At 48.9% G+C, this 18,432-nt stretch overlaps 1 protein-coding gene across 1 annotated transcript in view; it reads left to right on the forward strand.

Annotated features, from left to right (window-relative positions):
• The window catches only part of LOC144688872 (protein unc-13 homolog A-like), a 425,192-nt gene that overhangs the window by 317,059 nt on the left and 89,701 nt on the right, over positions 1-18,432 (forward strand). The window contains exon 27 of the mRNA XM_078555875.1: positions 1,973-2,058. Within this exon, the coding sequence (XP_078412001.1) occupies positions 1,973-2,058 (86 nt within the window). The remainder of the gene's footprint in view (positions 1-1,972; positions 2,059-18,432) is intronic.

An 18,432-nucleotide genomic window follows, 5' to 3' on the forward strand; every position in this document is an offset into this window, starting at 1 on the left:
ACATTCACTGGCATCTCTCTCACTGCCAGCTCAAGGGACATCACCACTCACTCTCCCTGACACACCCTCATATCTCCACCTGGCCTCACCTTCTCTAGAGACCACCTCCTCAGCCTTCACCATCTTGAGGTCACTTGTACAGGTCAATATGTGCCCCCACACACACCCTGGGATATATCCCCCCCCCCTCACTTCCCAGTGCAGACCTCACCCTGCAGCCTCTTCCATTGCCTGAGGCCACTTCTTTCACTTCCCCAATCAAGCCCCAGCTCTGCAGCCATTGAAAAGCCACCCCCCACCTTACAGCTGGTCTTGTAGGTAGAGACCTGCCCATAAGCCCCCCTTAAAAGTGCTGTGGTGCTGCCTGTGAAGCCTGGTGCTGATGACTGTGAGTGCTGCCCAAAGCAAGGGAGGCAAACAAACCTCAAAGTCCCGAGTGAAGTGCAGCTCATCAGGTGCACATCACTTATAGTTGTGATCCAACGTGGGGGGATGATTCCAGCAAGCAGAGCTTATAATGAGATGCTAAAATATTGAAATTAGGTTCCTGGTGTGCAGCGGCAAGAGACACGGCCCACCATTGGCGGGTGGAGCAGACCATTGCAAACTGGTTTCATGAAGGCATAAACAGGTTTATGGCCTTCCCGCCATATTGTCAGCTCGTGCCCGCTGTGACACCTGACACCAGCGGGGATGGAAAATCCAGCCACAATCTCAATATTACATCCTCTTGAGGGTCCTGTGCCCCGAAACTGACCTCTGACTTTCAGGTTTCCCCTCCTAAATAAAACTAGTCCTAAAGGACCTAGGCCTTATAAGCAGACGCGAGCATTTAAACCATGCAGCTCTTGTCATTCTTGTCTCCGTATTTTAAGTTGGCAATCACATGGGGCAAAATTCTCCGGTTGGCGAGTGGGGGCGGGGCCCGATCGCTGACACATAAAACGACACGTGGTGACATCGGGCGTGCGTCCTGACGTCACCGCGCGTCATTTAGATTTTCAGTTCAGCAGGCGCACAGCCGAACTGTCAAAGGCCTATTAAGGCCATTTAACTAACAATTAAAATAATTAATGGAGCTGCCCGTCCAACCTTAAGGCTGTCGGGCAGGCGAAGAGCCCAGGCGGCCTTCGCATTTATCATGAAACCTCATCCATGGGCGGGATGAGGTTTCATGAAGTATTTTAAATTCTACTAAAACTTTTAACATTACTTCTTTGACATGTCCCAGCTCATGTGACAGTGTCTGCACATGTGTGAAAGACCACAGGGAGCGACTCAGGGAATCCTCCCCCCCCCACCCTCACAGGGAATGCTCAGCGCTTCCGGGCGAGCGTCACTCTGGCCTGCCCGCGTAAAATGGCAGCGCGTCCCCGATCTGGGCACTGACCGTGTTCGCGCCCACCCCTGCCTGCCCTGCACAACCCCCCCAATAGGTGGGGGGGGGGGGGGATTGTTCCCATGGAGTAACACCAATACCCCAGAAAATTCACAGAGTTATTTAGGCGGTTTAAGATCTGCCGATTGTGTCATTCAGGAAAATCTAGCCTATGTTTGTAATAATCCGTAGCCTGACTTTCCTTGTGTTCTAGTGAAGCTCCGCCAGTTGGCTAAGGCACCAAAAGGTGGTCAACACTTGACCTGTATCCCAGCACAAGGCGGCGCCTGCTGCAGAGGAACCAAGAAAATCGAAGAGCAATGAAATGAAAAAAAGTGTGCTTTTTCCTTTAATTTCATCCACACTTGTGTTAATATATGCTAGCCCCATCAATTGTAACTAAAAGTGGTGACTGCTTCTTGTAGTGTTGAATTCCTATGGAAGTAGGCGATGCTCAAAATGAGGATATATACATTTCCATTCTTATTGTGAAGTTCACCTTTAATTAGGCAAACAAAAAGGTATAATCTATTATCAAGTGCTTTGTCCATTTATCATTTCATTCAGTCATACATTCTCTTTTTTTTCTTTTAGATTTCCACAGGAGCTGAATGTTGGAAAGATAAGCGCAGAAGTGATGTGGAACCTTTTTGCCCAGGACATGAAATATGCAATGGAAGGTTAGACTATTTCTATTGTATGTTTGATTTACAAATTTGTGTGTGTGCCAATTGCTCGTCCATTTTATGAAAAAGAATTGTTCAAATTTATCCTATTTATAATGTTATTAAAAACCTTGATGGGAATTTAATGCAGGCGATGGAGGTCTTCCCCGTTGGCTGGAGAGCCGGCAAGAGGCCTGCGCTGCCTGCTCTGGGGTAGGCCTGCTGTATGAAGTGCCAGTCATGCACATAAGTGGTCAGCTGTGGGCCATCCCTGGGATCAAGAACCTCAGGGGATGGAAAATCCGCCCCCTGAGAGCTGCTGGCCAATCAAAAGTTGGCACCTGTCCATTGCAGGCAGTGCCACCAGGGCAGTGGTGCCTGCAACTGTTTATAAGGGGAGGCACCCTTGTTTAGGAGGCGAAACCTCCTGAAAGTCAGAGATCAGTTTCAGGGCACATTTGCAAGAGGATGAAATAGAGATTATGCACCCATCAGAGGCCCAAGATCAGTGAGGGCCCAGGCCACGAGTGAGAGAGAGAGCAGGATGGGGGATGCGGGAGAGACACCACCCCCACTCTCCCCAATGCCAGGTCCTTCAATCTGGCACGGAGTGTCTGACAATGAGGGGCCCCCCATGGGAGCCTCCAAGCAAATACAACAAGGTTTGCAGTTCCAAACTCTGTAAGATCGGTCATATTGGCAACTTTGAAAATAGGGCCCGAGCCATTTGCTGACCATGCAAGTTTGATGCTGAAGTAGAGCATCCTCCGGGATAATGGCTACCCTGATCAGATCATTTTGCGCTGTATATCACACAAACTCACAGACGGGCATAAGGTCGTCACTTTCAGCCCTGAAAAGTGCCCAGTCTATCTCAGATTACCCCGGAAGGGCAAGGAATCTCAAAAATTTGAGTAACAGGTGAAGCTAGTTGTTTCACGCTACTACTATGCAGCAGCAACACGAGTGATATTCACCACTAACAGGATGCTGCCGTCAAGCCAAAAAGATGTTCTGCCTATCACACAAATGAGTACTGTGGTACATGAACTTCAGTGCCAGTGTGATGCTAGGCTGTACGTCGCAAAGATTGGCAGATCGTATCAAACAGCATGTCCCAGTCACTGTCCACAATGTGCAGGGTACAGACTGTACCCAACCAGCCTGTGTTTGCAAAACTCGAAATGCAGTGTCCAACATTAGATGCAATTTTGTGATTAGACAACATTTGCTAAATAATCCTCAGTGTGTGAAGAATGACCCTGACAACCGGGCATTTGCATGTGCTGGAAGCTACACATGGAGCCCTGTTCTTTGCAGACAGAAAGAACTTGGACGCACATTATGCCTGTTTCAGCTAAACAAAATAAGTGACAATCATTCGCTGACTGATTCCTCAGGGCAATGCCTTGACCAATCAGGGTCAAGCTGCCTGGTTTAAATTTCAAACAGGGCTTGGCACTTAACTGTCAGGCACCATTTTTGGCGCATTCTCCATGGCAATGCCACTTGCCAACCAGTCAGCACTCTCTTCACATACAGTATAAATTGTTGTTTTCCCCTTATATTGGTACTCTTGCGGGATGTCCTGATGAGTGCAAGATGGAAAGCTTAGACATGTCTCCTTTTCAGCAATACATTAGACATGCTATATAAATGCAAAGTGTTATGAAATGAAAATATACATATTTTTATTATTTTTGATTATGCTTCAATGGTGGATACCATTCCTGGCGTAGTTTGAGAATGCAGCAAAGACTTGTAATTTTAGAAACAGAAAGTTACCCTTTTACGCATTAAAATTTATTGCAATGTCTTCTTGAACAGGACAACGTGGATTAAGAGTGTCAGTCAAGTGTCAACTCCATTAGCAAGGCAGGTTTGAACTTGACAAAGATCAACATTTGTACTTGACTGCTGTGTATAAGCAAAGTTATTTCGGAAGGGGATTATCAACTCTCCACATAAGCTTTTTTTCCTTCTGTGTGTCACTAAAGGACTAGCACATTAGTCTTTTACAACCTATTATTTAAATGATTGCCAGCTTCCTTGAATAACACACTAACCTATGCTAACCAGAAGTTCCGGGCTCAATTCCGAGTGTGTACGGAGCTAGGTAATTGCAGCTGAGGCAGAAATGAGAGTGCCACTCTTAAATCAGACATGCCAGAGAGAGAATGGTCACCAGAGACAAAAAAGATCACAATAAAACAGAGAGAGATATTGCTGAGAGCAGTCTGCCAGTGAAAGAAAGAGATTAACAAAAGGCCAATCACCGAGGTGGGGAAAAGAGCAAACATCGAAAAGAATCAGAGAGAGAAAAATAGAGATTAACCAGAGATAAAAACAAAAAACTGCGGATGCTGGAAATCCAAAACAAAATCAGAAATACCTGAAAAACTCAGCAGGTCTGGCAGCATCGGCGGAGAAGAACAAAGTTGACGTTTCGAGTCAGGACTCGAAACGTCAACTTTGTTCTTCTCCGCCGATGCTGCCAGACCTGCTGAGTTTTTCCAGGTATTTCTGTTTTTGTGTTAGAGATTAACCAGGCCCGATGTCTACAAGCTGCATCTCATGCAGGAGAATTGGGAGACAGGGAACAGACTGGCTGGAGTAAATAAACTTCAATTTGCTAACTATAACCACAAAGTCATTGCTGGCTTTCCACACATTCTAAGTTTCATAGATTGCACCCTTGTTGCTATCGAGTCATCACCTGAGCAGCTGACTGCATTTATTAACAGAAAGGGATTCTATTCCCCCAACGTGCAGTTAAAATGTGACCATAAGAAGTGATCATGCAGGTGCACGCACCCACAATCCTGGCGGCAGCCACAGGGCCTCTGAGATTCGACACTCGTAGGTACCGCACTTGTTTGTGTCAAGGCAACAAATCAAGGGATGGATCCTGGGTGACAAGGGCTACTGTCTTCACCCATGGCTGATGACACCTGTCAGAAACCCTCAAAGTGAGACAGAAGAGAGGTTCAATGCCAGTCACGGCACAACAAAGAACATCATAAAGCAAATCATCGGTTTGTTGAAGATGTGCTTCCGTTATCTCGATCATTCTGGGGGTGCTGTTCAGTATGACCCAGTAAAGGTGTTGCAGAGAGTGGTTGTGTGCTGTGCATTGCATAACATCACCATGCAGAGGGATGATGACATCAGCCCAGAGGAAGATGAGGGGGCATAAGCCTCACCTGATGTGGAGGACGGGGATGTATGGATTGAGATGGAAGGGGATCCACATCAGCAGGCTGCTGCAGATGTGCTGACATGGGAGTTAATGCGTGGGAGACAACAGGCTGCCTCATACTTGCTTCCAACCAACTGGCCAGCACTAAATGACATAAAAACAGCAGCCTTACCCATTTTCCATGGATGGCTCATCTTATTGCATCAAAGAACTCACAATGCTCTTCCTTGGTCATCACACAGAGGCCCACATCTCAATCTGCAAGTAAGCAGCCAGTGCCCCCTAAACACATTATATCAAACATACATTTCTGAAGGGAAAACATCAAGTCCTGGCTTGTAGTTCAAGGGTCATCGAATGCAGTAAGAAAAAGGAATTCTGATAAACAAAAGTCAACTATGGTGTCAGTAGTCTTGCTTGAAAAAGGAAAACAAAGATGTAGACCAAATGCCAGCTGTGAATGACCAATATGGAAAACAAGGTCTTGGGAAAACACGCTGAATAAAGCACAACGACATATCTTTCTTAAAATAGTAAGATAAACCTGTGTTACCTTATTGTGTGAAAGTAAACTTTTTGAAACACTTCTATGTGCTGCAGCAAGGTGCACCCCTAACATCTACAGATGTGTTGGGAGTAGGCTGCTGCTGTCTCTGCCCTGTGACCTTTGTGACTGTGGTGAGCTTCCTCTGGTAGCCCTAGGCCTGGATAGGCCAGGGTGTAAAAGGCTCTCCCGCACCAGTGCAAGAGAATCCTCTGTGGCCATTGGCGCTGGAGGAGTTTGGATCGTTGACAGAGGAGCTGGGGAGCTCCTGACAATATTGTCTTGAGGTGATGTGATGAAAAATTGTGGCCCAGATTTTCCCCTTTATGGAGAGCTGTCTGTTGTGGCAAGTATAGTGGAAATGTCTGAAAATCCTAAGCCCCGCCCCTGAACACAGCATATCCCATTTTGCGGGGGTGGGGCAGGTGTCATACACGCGCACTTTATGGAGATAGCTGGTGATTTAAATCATCAGCTGCCTCCACTGAAGCGGGGTGTTGCTAAAGTCAGGAGTGGGACCCGCAGGGCGGAATTTTCCATTCCGTGACTCAATCCCTTGGTGGGGGCAGGAACGGGGTGAGTTTCCTGCTGCAGAGGCTGCTGGGAATTTGCGCCATATTAAGTATGCTGTCTGAGGTTTCCTGATGTTTTGCAGGGTGGGCTGGATGGCTCATGCTCCGCCATAATATCCAGGTGCCATTTTTAAAAGGCGCCCACATATCAACTGACCAACCATTGAAAATAGAAGCACCAGCTCCTGGAAGATCCTGAAGGTAGAAGATCCACCCACCCAGTGCTGCACGTGGTGTTCCAGGGTCTGGTTACTGAAGGCCTTCATACCAACATATGAACAAGGAGCAGGAGTAGGCCTTGCGCCTGCTCTGCCATTTAATAAGATCATGGCTGATCTGATAGTAACCTCAAATCTGCATCCCACCTACCCCCGATAACTTATCACCCTTTTGCTTACCAAGAATCTATCCACCTCTGCCTCAAAAATATTCAAAGACTCTGCTTCCCCCACCTTTTCAGGAAGAGAGTTCCAAAGACTCTCAACCTCTGAGAGAAAACATTTCGCCTCATCTCTGTTTAAATGGGCGACCCCTTATTTTTAAACCGTGAAGCCCAGTTCTAGATTCTCCCACACGAGGAAACATCCTCTCCACATCCACCCTGTCAAAACCCCGCAGTATCTTATATGTTTCAATCAAACCACCTCTTACTCTACTAAACTCCAGCAAATACAAGCCTAGCCTGTTCAACCTTTCCTCATAAGACAACCTGCCAATTCCAGGCATTAGTCTGGTAAACCCTCTCTGAACTGCTTCCAACGCATTTACATCCTCCCTTAAATAAGGTGACCAATACTGTCCAAAATACTCCAGATATGGTCTCACTAGTGCCCTGTGTAACTGAAGCATGACCCCACCTACTTCTGTATTTAATTCCCCTTGCAATAAATGATAACATTCTGTTAGCTTCCCTAAATACTTGCTGTACCTTGTTCAGGAGGCAATGGTGTAGTGGTATTGTCATTGGACTGGTAATCCAGAGATCTAGGGTAATCCTCTGGGGACCTGGGTTCAAATCCCACCACAGTAGCTGGTGAAATTTGAATTCAGTGAAAATCTGGAATAAAAATGATGTTTGATGATGACCATGAAGCCATTGTTGTAAAAACCCATGAGGTTCATTGATATCCTTTAGGGAAAGAAATCTGCTGTCCTTACCTGGTCTGGCCTACATGTGATTCCAGACCCACAGCTGGTGGTTGACTCTTAAAAATGCCCTCTGAACAAGGACAATTAGGGATGGGCAATAAATGCCCATGAATGAATTTAAAAAAAACCTGTGATTCATGCACTAAGACACCCTCTTCATCGTTCCTTCTGATCTCCACAAGCTGCCCCAGGCCTTCTTGTGGGTAAATCCGACATTTGCATTGCCACATTAGTCCAGACACATTCTGGACCAATGTTAAAACCTGGTGGCCTGGGTGATTGGTCGGTGGGGGGAAGATTCTGGCCGGGCCTTCACCTGCATTGCATTAATGGGATACAAAATGGTTTCATGTCGGCCTCTGACCTGCCATGACCTGTGGGAATGCATGGTCCCGCTGCCATTTTACGCCAGTGGGAAACTGACTTTTTGGCTCCTGCCACATTGTTTCCCCCCACCACCCCTCCCCCACCCAACATGAAACCCGCCATCGAAGGGTGTGGAAAATTCTGCCTGAAATGTGCAGATTAGACTACGTAAGTGGAAGCCTGAACTTTGTGGATTTGTTTGGATAGCCAGGGTATCTCTTTGTAAAAGTAAGGTACCTCCTTTGGATTTGGTCCTGGGACACCATTGGGGGAGGTCAGGTGCCCTATGGAATTTGTAAAAGTAGGCGTAGACGTGCGTAAAAGTGCATAAACCCATTACTGTCAAACTCATTGGAACCGTCAACAAACCTGTCAGAATCAATCGTCAAAACTGTCAGAAACACCTGTCAAAGGGACTCATCAAAGGAAGTTGTTAAGCGGTCAAGACATTTAAAAGTTCTGCCCTTTAAATCTTTGAAAAACTGTCTACACTGTTTAAAAACATGATTGCTTGCTATTTTACTCTTTATGTTGACATAACTCTGAGCGCTTCCATTGCCGGATTAGTGCTCTATGACTGATTTCACAACCATCCGTTATCACAGTAGGGTGCCTGCCATTTCACAGCTTGACAGCTACAAGTGGGTTTGCATTCTGAGGGACAATGAATTCCAATGCTTGTTATAAGGGATTGTGCGCTTGAATAAAATGCTTGTTGTTATTTAGTTGAAGGAATGTAAATTAGTAAATGGACTTTTAAGAATGAGTCTTTTTTTTTCAATATAATGAAGTCTGCAATAGACACTTGGAACTTTATTTTATCTCATCTCTGCTTGGGTCCTGAGGTCTGCCCATGGTGGATACTGGGTGAGATGAAGGTTTGAGGAAGGCTTGTCCACCCCGCAGGCCACCCCTCCATGTGGCCCCCAGAGCGTTTGTTGAAAGTGCCAGTTGGACGGGTCAGAGAGTTTTGAAGATTTCTGCAGGGGACTGTTCCTCCAATCACAGCCTGTATCTCTCCCACGTTTGCTGCTGATAGGCTCACTATTGAACCTATCAGCAGCAAACATGGAAGAAAACCAGGCTGTGATTGGAGGAACAGCAAACACTCTCAACTTTGGAGCTCACCCTGTTTTCCCCAGGCTTTGGCCCAGTTCTTCCACACGTCCCCCACCCCCAGATCCTGCCGGCGTCCTCCCCACCCCCAGCGTTTATCCAGCTCTCAGCGCTTCCCTGGGCAGACACCCACATTCGGGCACCGCTGAGGCCTCAGGCCTCATCCAGAACTCTCTTCCGTTCTCGTCGCACCTCACCACCCCCACCCCACCCCCCACTCCCCCGCCTCCCGCAGCCGATTTGGTGAGGTAGGGTAAGTAAGTGAGGGTGAGTGGGTCAGTAGATGGCGGAGTGAGAGGGGGTGGGGAAGTGAAGGTGGGTAGGTGAGTGAGGGTGGTTGTGTGGTTGTCTGAGACAGGGAGAGTGAGCGTGTTTGTATGTGTATCTGACTGAGAGGGAGGGTGGGCAAGTGTGCACATGTCTGAGAGAGAGGGTGAGTGTGTGTGTGTGTCTGAGAGGGGTGTGTGCGTGTCTGTGTGTGTGTTTGAGAGAGAGGGAGTGTGTGTGTCTGAGGGAGAGCGCGTGTGCGTGTCTGAGGGAGAGCGCGCGTGTGCGCGTCTGAGGGAGAGAGAGCGCGCGTGTGCGCGTCTGAGGGAGAGAGAGCGCGCGTGTGCGCGTCTGAGGGAGAGAGAGCGCGCGTGTGCGCGTCTGAGGGAGAGAGAGCGCGCGTGTGCGCGTCTGAGGGAGAGAACGCGCGTGTGCGCGTCTGAGGGAGAGAGAGCGCGCGTGTGCGCGTCTGAGGGAGAGAGAGCGCGCGTGTGCGCGTCTGAGGGAGAGAGAGCGCGCGTGTGCGCGTCTGAGGGAGAGAGAGCATGCGTGTGCGCATCTGAGGGAGAGAACGCGCGTGTGCGCGTCTGAGGGAGAGAGTGCGCATGTGCGCGTCTGAGGGAGAGTGCGCATCTGAGGGAGAGAGTGCGTGTGTGTGTGCGTCTGAGGGAGAGTGTACGCATCTGAGGGAGAAAGTGCGCGTCTGAGGGAGAGAGTGCGCATCTGAGGGAGAGAGTGAGCATGTGTGCATCTGAGGGAGATTGTGCGCATCTGAGGGAGAACGAGTGCGTGTCTGAGGGAGAGAGTGTGTGTGCGCGTGTCAGAGAGAGAGTGTGTCTCAGAGAATGTGTGTGGCTGAGAGCGAGTGTTTGCGTGCTCGTGTCTGAGAGAGAGAGTGTGCGTGCGTGTGTGTCTGAGAGAGAGAGTGTGCGGGTGTTTGTGTCTGAGACAGAGTGTTTGCACGTGTCTGAGACAGAGTGTGTGTGCGTGTCTGAAAGGTGCATGCGTGCGTGTCTGACAGAGTTCGTGAGTGCATGTCTGAGAGAGGTTAGCGGTTTATGTCTATGTGTGTGTTTGAGAAAGAGGGGGTGTGTGTCTGAGGGAGAGTGTGCATGTGTGCCTGAGGGAGGGAGAGTGCATGTGTGTCTGAGGGAGAGAGTGTGCGTGTGCGTGTCTGAGAGAGTGTGTATCTGAGCATGTTTGAGAGTGTGTGTGTGTGTGTCTGAGAGGGGAAGGGGATTTGTGTGTGTATGTGTCTGAGGGAGCGTGCATGTGTGTGTCTGAGGGAGAGTGCATGTGTGTGTCTGAGGGAGGGTGAGTGTGCGTGTCTGAGTGTGTGTGCCTGTGTGTGTCTGAGAGTGTGGTTGTGTGTGTCTGAAAGGAGGTGGTTTGTGTTTGTCTGTGTGTGTGTGTTTGAGAGAGAGCGGGTGTGTGTGTGTGTATGTGTGTGTGAGGGAGAGAGGGGGTTTGTGTGTGTGTGTGTTTGAGAGAGGGAGGGGGTTTGTGTGTGTGCGTGTGTTTGAGAGAGGGAGGGGGTTTGCGTGTGTGTGTTTGAGAGAGAGCGGGTGTGTGTGTGTGTGTGTGTGTGTGTCTGAGGGAGAGTGTTTGTGTGTGTGCGTGTGTTTGAGAGAGGGGTGTGTGTGTGTGAGAGAGAGAGGGGCTGTGTGTGTCTGAGGGAGATTGCGTGTGCGTGTCTGAGAGTGCGCGTGTGCGTGTCTGAGAGTGTGTGTGTGCGTGTTTGCGAGAGTGTGTGTCTGAACGTGTTTGAGAGTGTGTGTGTGTGTCTGAGAGAGGGAGGGGATTTGTGTGTGTATTTATCTGAGGGAGAGTGCATGTGCATATCTGAGGGAGAGAGAGTGTGTATGTGTGTGTCTGAGAGAGAGTGTGCATATGCATATGTGTGCCCGAGAGAGAGTGTGCGCGTGTGTCTGTGTCTCAGAGTGTGTGAGTGCGTGTATGTGTGTCTGAGAGTGTGCGCATGTGTGTGCCCAAGAGAGAGTGTATACGTTTGTGTGCCCAAAAGAGAGTGAACGCATGTGTCTGTGTCTCAGAGTGTGAGTGCGTGCGTGTGTGCCTGAGAGTGTGTGCGTGCGTGTGTGTCTGAGAGAGAGAGTGCGCAGGTGTGTATATCTGAGTGCCCGGGTGTGTGTGTCTGAGAGAGAGAGTGCCCAGGTGTGTGTGTCTGAGAGAGAGAGTGCGCGGGTGTGTGTGTCTGAGAGAGAGAGTGTGCAGGTGTGTGTGTCTGAGAGAGAGGGTATATTTGCGTGTCTGAGAGAGCATGTGCGCATGCCTGCGACAGTGTGTGTCTGTGTGTGTTTGAGAGAGAGCGGGTATATGTGTGTGCGTGTATCGGAGGGAGACTGCATGTGTGTCTGAGGGAGAGTGCGTGTGTGTGTCTAAGTGAGAGTGTGTGTGTGTCTGAGAAAGAGAGTGTGCACATGTGTGTGTGTGTCTGAGAAAGAGAGTTTGCGTGTGTGTGTCTGAGAGAGAGCGCGCGTGTGTGTGCCCGAGAGAGTGTGTGTGCGTGTGTGTGTCTCAGAGAGAGTGTGTGCGTGTGTGTGCCTGAGAGAGTGAGTGTGTGCGCGTGTGTCTGAGAGCGAGTGTTTGTGTGCTCGTGTCTGAGAGAGAGTATACATGCACGTGTGTCTGAGAGAGAGCGTGTGTGTGCGCGTGTGTCTGAGAGAGAGAGTGCGCGTTTGTCTGAGAGCGTGTGCGTGCGTGTGTATCTGAGAGCGAGTGTTTGTGTGCTCATGTCTGAGAGAGAGAGTGTGCATGCACGTGTGTCAGAGAGAGCGTGTGCGTGCGTGTGTGTCTGTGAGAGAGAGAGTGCGGGTGTGTGCGTCAGAGACAGTGTGTGTGTGCGTCAGAGAGAGTGTGTGTGTGCGTCAGAGAGAGTGTGTGTGTGCGTCAGAGAGAGTGTGTGTGTGTCTAAGAGAGTGTGTCTGTGTGTCTAAGAGAGTGTGTCTGTGTGTCTGAGAGAGAGTGTGTGCGTGCGTCAGAGAGAGTGTGTGTGTGCGTCAGAGAGAGTGTGTGTGCGTCAGAGTGTGTGTGCGCGTCAGAGAGAGTGTGTGTGCGTCAGAGAGAGTGTGTGTGTGTGCGTCAGAGAGAGTGTGTGTGTGTCTAAGAGAGTGTGTCTGTGTGTCTGAGAGTGTGTGTGTGTGCGTCAGAGAGAGTGTGTGTGTGTGCGTCAGAGAGAGTGTGTGTGTGTCTAAGAGTGTGTGTGTGCGTCAGAGAGAGTGTGTGTGCGTCAGAGAGAGTGTGTGTGCGTCAGAGAGAGTGTGTGTGTGTGTGGTCTGAGAGAGTGTGTCTTTCAGAGATAGAAATTGTGTGTGTCAGAGAGAGAGTGTGTGTGCCTGAGAGAGTGTGAGAGTGTGTGCCTGAGAGAGTGTGAGAGTGTGTGCCTGAGAGAGAGTGAGAGTGTGTGCCTGAGAGAGAGTGAGTGTGTGTGCCTGAGAGAGAGTGAGTGTGTGTTCCTGAGAGAGAGTGAGTGTGTGTGTTCCTGAGAGAGAGTGAGAGTGTGTGTGCCTGAGAGAGAGTGAGTGTGTGTGCCTGAGAGAGAGTGAGTGTGTGTGCCTGAGAGAGAGTGAATGTGTGTGCCTGAGAGAGAGTGAGTGTGTGTTCCTGAGAGAGAGTGAGTGTGTGTGCCTGAGAGAGAGTGAGTGTGTGTGCCTGAGAGAGAGTGAGTGTGTGTTCCTGAGAGAGAGTGAGTGTGTGTGCCTGAGAGAGAGTGAGTGTGTGTTCCTGAGAGAGAGTGAGAGTGTGTGCCTGAGAGAGAGTGAGTGTGTGTGCCTGAGAGAGAGTGTGTGTGCCTGAGAGAGAGTGTGTGTGTGTGCCTGAGAGAGAGAGAATGTGTGTGTGTGCCTGAGAGAGAGTGTGTGTGTGTGCCTGAGAGTGTGTGTGTGTGCCTGAGAGAGAGTGAGTGTGTGTGCCTGAGAGAGAGTGTGTGTGTGTGCCTGAGAGAGAGTGAGTGTGTGTGCCTGAGAGAGAGTGAGTGTGTGTGCCTGAGAGAGAGTGAGTGTGTGTGCCTGAGAGAGAGTGAGTGTGTGTGCCTGAGAGAGAGTGAGTGTGTGTGCCTGAGAGAGAGTGAGTGTGTGTGCCTGAGAGAGAGTGAGTGTGTGTGCCTGAGAGTGAGAGTGTGTGCCTGAGAGAGAGTGAGTGTGTGTGCCTGAGAGAGAGTGTGTGTGTGCCTGAGAGACAGTGTGTGTGTGCCTGAGAGTGTGTGTGTGCCTGAGAGAGAGTGTGTGTGTGTGCCTGAGAGAGAGTGAGTGTGTGTGCCTGAGAGAGAGTGAGTGTGTGTGCCTGAGAGAGAGTGAGTGTGTGTGCCTGAGAGAGAGTGTGTGTGTGTGCCTGAGAGAGAGTGTGTGTGTGTGCCTGAGAGAGAGTGTGTGTGTGTGCCTGAGAGAGAGTGAGTGTGTGTGCCTGAGAGAGAGTGAGTGTGTGTGCCTGAGAGAGTGAGTGTGTGTGTGCCTGAGAGAGAGAGAGTGTGTGTGCCTGAGAGAGAGTGAGAGTGTGTGCCTGAGAGAGAGTGAGAGTGTGTGCCTGAGAGAGAGTGAGAGTGTGTGCCTGAGAGAGAGTGAGTGTGTGTGCCTGAGAGAGAGTGAGTGTGTGTGCCTGAGAGAGAGTGTGTGTGTGCCTGAGAGGGAGTGAGAGTGCGTGTGCCTGAGAGGGAGTGAGAGTGCGTGTGCCTGAGAGAGAGTGAGAGTGCATGTCTGAAAGAGAGTGAGTGTGCGTGTCTGTCTGAGAGAATGAGAGTGTGTGTGTGTGTCTGAGAGAATGAGAGTGTGTGTGTGTGTCTGAGAGAATGAGAGTGTGTGTGTGTCTGAGTGGGGGATTGTGTGTGTGTCTGTCTGAGAGGAGGATTGTGTGTGTGTGTCTGAGAGGGGGATTGTGTGTGTATGTCTGGGAGAGAGAGTGAGTTTGTGTGTGCCTGGGAGAGGGGGTGAGAGTGTGTGTGCCTGAGAGAGAGTGTGTGTGCCTGAGAGAGAGTGTGTGTGTCTGACAGTATGTGTGTGTCTGACAGAGAGTGTATGTGTGTGTCTGTCTGAGAGAGTGTGTTTGTGTGTGTGTGTGTCAGAGAGAGTGTGTGTGTGTGTGTGAGAGAATGAGTGTGTGTGTGTCTGAGAGTGTGTGTGACTGTCTGAGAGAGGATTGTGTGTGTGTCTGTCTGAGAGAGGGATTGTGTGTGTGTCTGTCTGAGAGGGGGATTGTGTGTGTGTGTGCCTGGGAGAGAGAGTGTGTGTGTGTGTGTGTGTCTGGGAGACAGGGTGAGTGTGTGTGTGTCTGGGAGACAGGGTGAGTGTGTGTGTGTCTGGGAGACAGGGTGAGTGTGTGTGTGCCTGGGAGACAGGGTGAGTGTGTGTGTGTCTGGGAGACAGGGTGAGTGTGTGTGTGTCTGGGAGACAGAGAGTGCGTGTGTGTGTCTGACAGAGAGTGCGTGTGTGTGTCTGACAGAGAGTGCGTGTGTGTCTGACAGAGAGTGTGTGTGTGTGTGTCAGAGAGAGACAGAGAGTGTGTGTGTGTGTGTGTGTGTCAGAGAGAGACCGAGAGAGAGTGTGTGTGTGTGTCTGAGAGAATGAGAGTGTGTGTGTCTGTCTGAGAGGGGGATTGTGTGTGCGTCTGTCTGAGAGGGGGATTGAGTGTGTGTGTGTGTGTGCCTGGGAGAGAGAGTGAGTTTGTGTGTGCCTGGGAGACAGGGTGAGTTTGTGTGTGCCTGGGAGCAGGGGTGAGTGTGTGTGTGTGTCTCTGGGAGTGAGGGTGAATATGTTTGTATATGGGAGAGAGGGTGAGTGTGTGTGTGTCTGTCTATCTGAGATTGAGAGAGAGAAAGTGGGGGTGCGAAGGAGGCGCGAGTCTGGGAGAGAGGGTGTGTGTGTGTGTGTCTGTCTGTCTGTGACAGAGAGAGAAGGTGGCGAGAGTGCCTGGCTCACTCCCGGTCTGTGTTCCATTCACCCTCTCACCCACACACCAAACAGCACTCTCACCCACTCTCAGTCGGTGAGGGTGAGTGATTGAGCACCCTGAGAGTGGGAGTGAGTTGGATGCACACTCAGCCTTTCACACTTGAATGATCATCTTAATTTTTTTAAAAGTGTAATAAATAATTAATTGCTGTGTTTTTTTTTTGCTCACAAGCTGTTTCTTTTCATGTGTCAGCTTCCCAATTTCAGTTCATGTTTAATGTTGGGCCAAACTTTATCTCTCTGAAGTTTTCTCAGCAGCTCCACCTCCCACCTCCACCCCCACACCCAGTGTTAGAAAAACTGACGTGCAGCTCCCATGTGAAAAGGTTGGACAAGCCTGGTTTCAGGGCAAAGGAAGATGGGTTGCAGGGCATGAGTTGGCATAGGGGCTTTAAAGGGCCATGGGGATGGTTGGAGGGGCATAGGTTAGTATGGTTGGGAGGGTATGAGGGGTTATGGGGGATGGGTGGGAGGCATGAGATGGAATGGGGTTAGGGGGATTGAGGGGGTTAGAACTGGAGGAATATTTAATGTTTTCATCTTTATTTTTAAACTTTGGTCAGTGTCAGATCCCCGGGGCAGGCTTTCTGCCCGGCCCACTTCCACACCTGACATCCTCCTCCGTCTTTCCCAGGGGTTGCCCACCACAACTTCCCCACACTCACTACCCCTCACCCCCGGACCAAAAATCCAACATCTGGGCAGCCGTTTCTAAAGGTTGGGTTCAGGGAACCGGGAATTCTCCCGTCTCTCTGCACCCGACCCTGGAGCGATAACCTGGGCCTGTACTTTTTGGTTGGCAGCTCTTTAGGAAAGCAACTTAATCCATTTATTTTACACCTGTATTCTAACTAGTCATAAAGTATTATAGGAGTGCTGCACATTAACGATACAAATTATATTGTGCGTACATTCTATGAGAACCTTTTGCTTAAAAAATAGAAATGCAAAAAATCTTAGTTTTGATACTGAAATTATCATTTTCACCCACAGAATAAAACTATTTATGCAATTCCAGAAAATCAAAGTGCAAATGTACCTGGATTTCTGGAGCCCAGAACAAATAAGCTGCCCTTGGGTTGCAGTGTGTACTGTATGGTAGCGTATTGGGAAAGGGAAAAACCACGTAATAATAGTACATAACCTGATTTCAACCATGCTATTTCTGAGATTTTAGTCTTGCACCCAGTATTCATTGTGATGTAATACAGTACCTGATAATTAGATTTTATTTTAAATGCAGAAAATTGTTAAATTTCCTAGTTCAGCACATTCGATAGGAACAGCCATAAAATGTCATTTTAAATAACTCCTGAACTAATCACTGACAGTTCTATTAATATTTCTACATGAAACGCCCTTCATCTTTCCATAGTGATTGTTTCAGAACCTCCTGCAGTGCAAATCTGAGACGAGAACCAATTATCACTGGCAATCAACTCATCTTGAGCCTTCAAACTCTAAGAGCTACTGCTGATGAAATAATAGTTAGTTAATGAGGCAAAGCTCCATTCAGTTCTAAATTTTAGCTGTGTTCTAGTATCTCTAAAATCATTAACACAATAGGCAGAGTTTTCTCTGAGTTGCACTAAGTGCGGTGACAGGCATGAAAAAAGAGGGCTGCAAGAGTGGATTTTTGTGCCATACTGTCTGCTCCCTGCCTCATCAATAATGCAGGCAAAGGAAACATTGGTGTATTGGCGGCGGACGGTTTCTGAATCGTTTCTGATACCTCACCGTTTCTTCACTCCAGGTGCCATATCTAAACTGCACACGGTTCTCAATATTTGCAGCCCAGGACTGCTCCAGTGAAGACATGGCCCCAAAAGCCAAGGAGATTTCAGTGGCCTGTCCCTGGAATGCCTTTTGGAGGCTTACTGTGATGTCCTCTACTCCCACTCTGGCCGCAGGTGGCCCAACAATCTCACCACTCCAGCTTGGGAGGTGATGGCAGTGGTGATCAGTGCCAATGCTGCACAGAAGGGTTGGCCATCCAATGCAGAAAGAGGATAAATGATCTGATCTATGCTGCCAGGATAAGGCAACCATCTCTTCACTCTAAACTCACACACTCACAAGACCATCACACATTCACTGGCATCTCTCTCACTGCCAGCTCAAGAGACATCACCGCCCACACCCTCACATCTTCATCTGGCCTCATCTCCTCTGGAGACTGCCTCCTCAGCCCTCACCATCTTGAGGCCACTTGCACAAGTCAACATGTGCCTCCATACACACCCTTGGATACCTCCCTTCCCCAAGCAAGCCCTAGTCCTGCAGCCACTGAATCTACCCCAGCTTCACTGCTAGTCTGGTGGGTAGAAACCTACCCGTGAGCCCCCCTAAAAGTGATGTGGTGCTGCCTCCGAAGCTGGGCGCTGATGACCATGAGTGCTGCCCGAAACAGGGTAGGCAAATGAACCTCAAACTCCTGAGTGAAGTGCAGGTCACCAGGTGCTAGTCGCTTATATACAGTTGAGAAACATGTTGGCGTGGTAGCTCATGATCCAGCTTGGGGGGGATGATTTCAGTGAACAGGGCTTATAATTAGATGCTAAAGTATTGAAATTAAGTTCCTGATCTGCGGCGATGGGAATTGCGGCCCCGCCATTGGTGGGTGGCGCAGACGATCGCAAACTGGTTTTACGATGGTGTCAAACCGATTTTTGCAATCTCCCTACATTATCCGCTCCCGCCTGCTATAACGCCCTACCACAAACAGGAGCAAAAAAACTCGGCCAATATCCTGAGTTTTGTTAGTGTCTGTTGATGTGAAAGATCAATATGCATATCTGGGAGTTTCTGAAGGGGGCCAGTCGAAAACAATGCCAGAAAGAGATTTAAAGATCTTGCATTCCGTTTTTATTCATCATGCCCGACTCTACAAAGGTGTCACACATTGGGGGCATCGCATGTTCAACAGAAATTAGTGATTGGCTAAAATGGAGACTCATCATTTAACTAATCAACCAAGTGTCAGATTGATTGTTGGCAAATCAAAAGCCATTTGATTCCATTGGTAAGCACCAATGGCAACAGAAAGAGCAGCACCATTCATTATTTCAGTTTTCTTTCTTTTAAATTTACTCATCTTGAATTTGCAAGTAGCAGTCAGAGTCAGAAATGGAAATCTGTTCTACTCCCCAGCCCTGACATACCTCATCTTAAGTAAATTTCTTTCAAAAATGTAAAAAAAAAAGTTAAAGTTATTTT

Source organism: Cetorhinus maximus, chromosome 13 (genome assembly GCF_964194155.1).
Source record: "Cetorhinus maximus chromosome 13, sCetMax3.hap1.1, whole genome shotgun sequence".
In the NCBI taxonomy this organism is placed as follows: domain Eukaryota; kingdom Metazoa; phylum Chordata; class Chondrichthyes; order Lamniformes; family Cetorhinidae; genus Cetorhinus; species Cetorhinus maximus.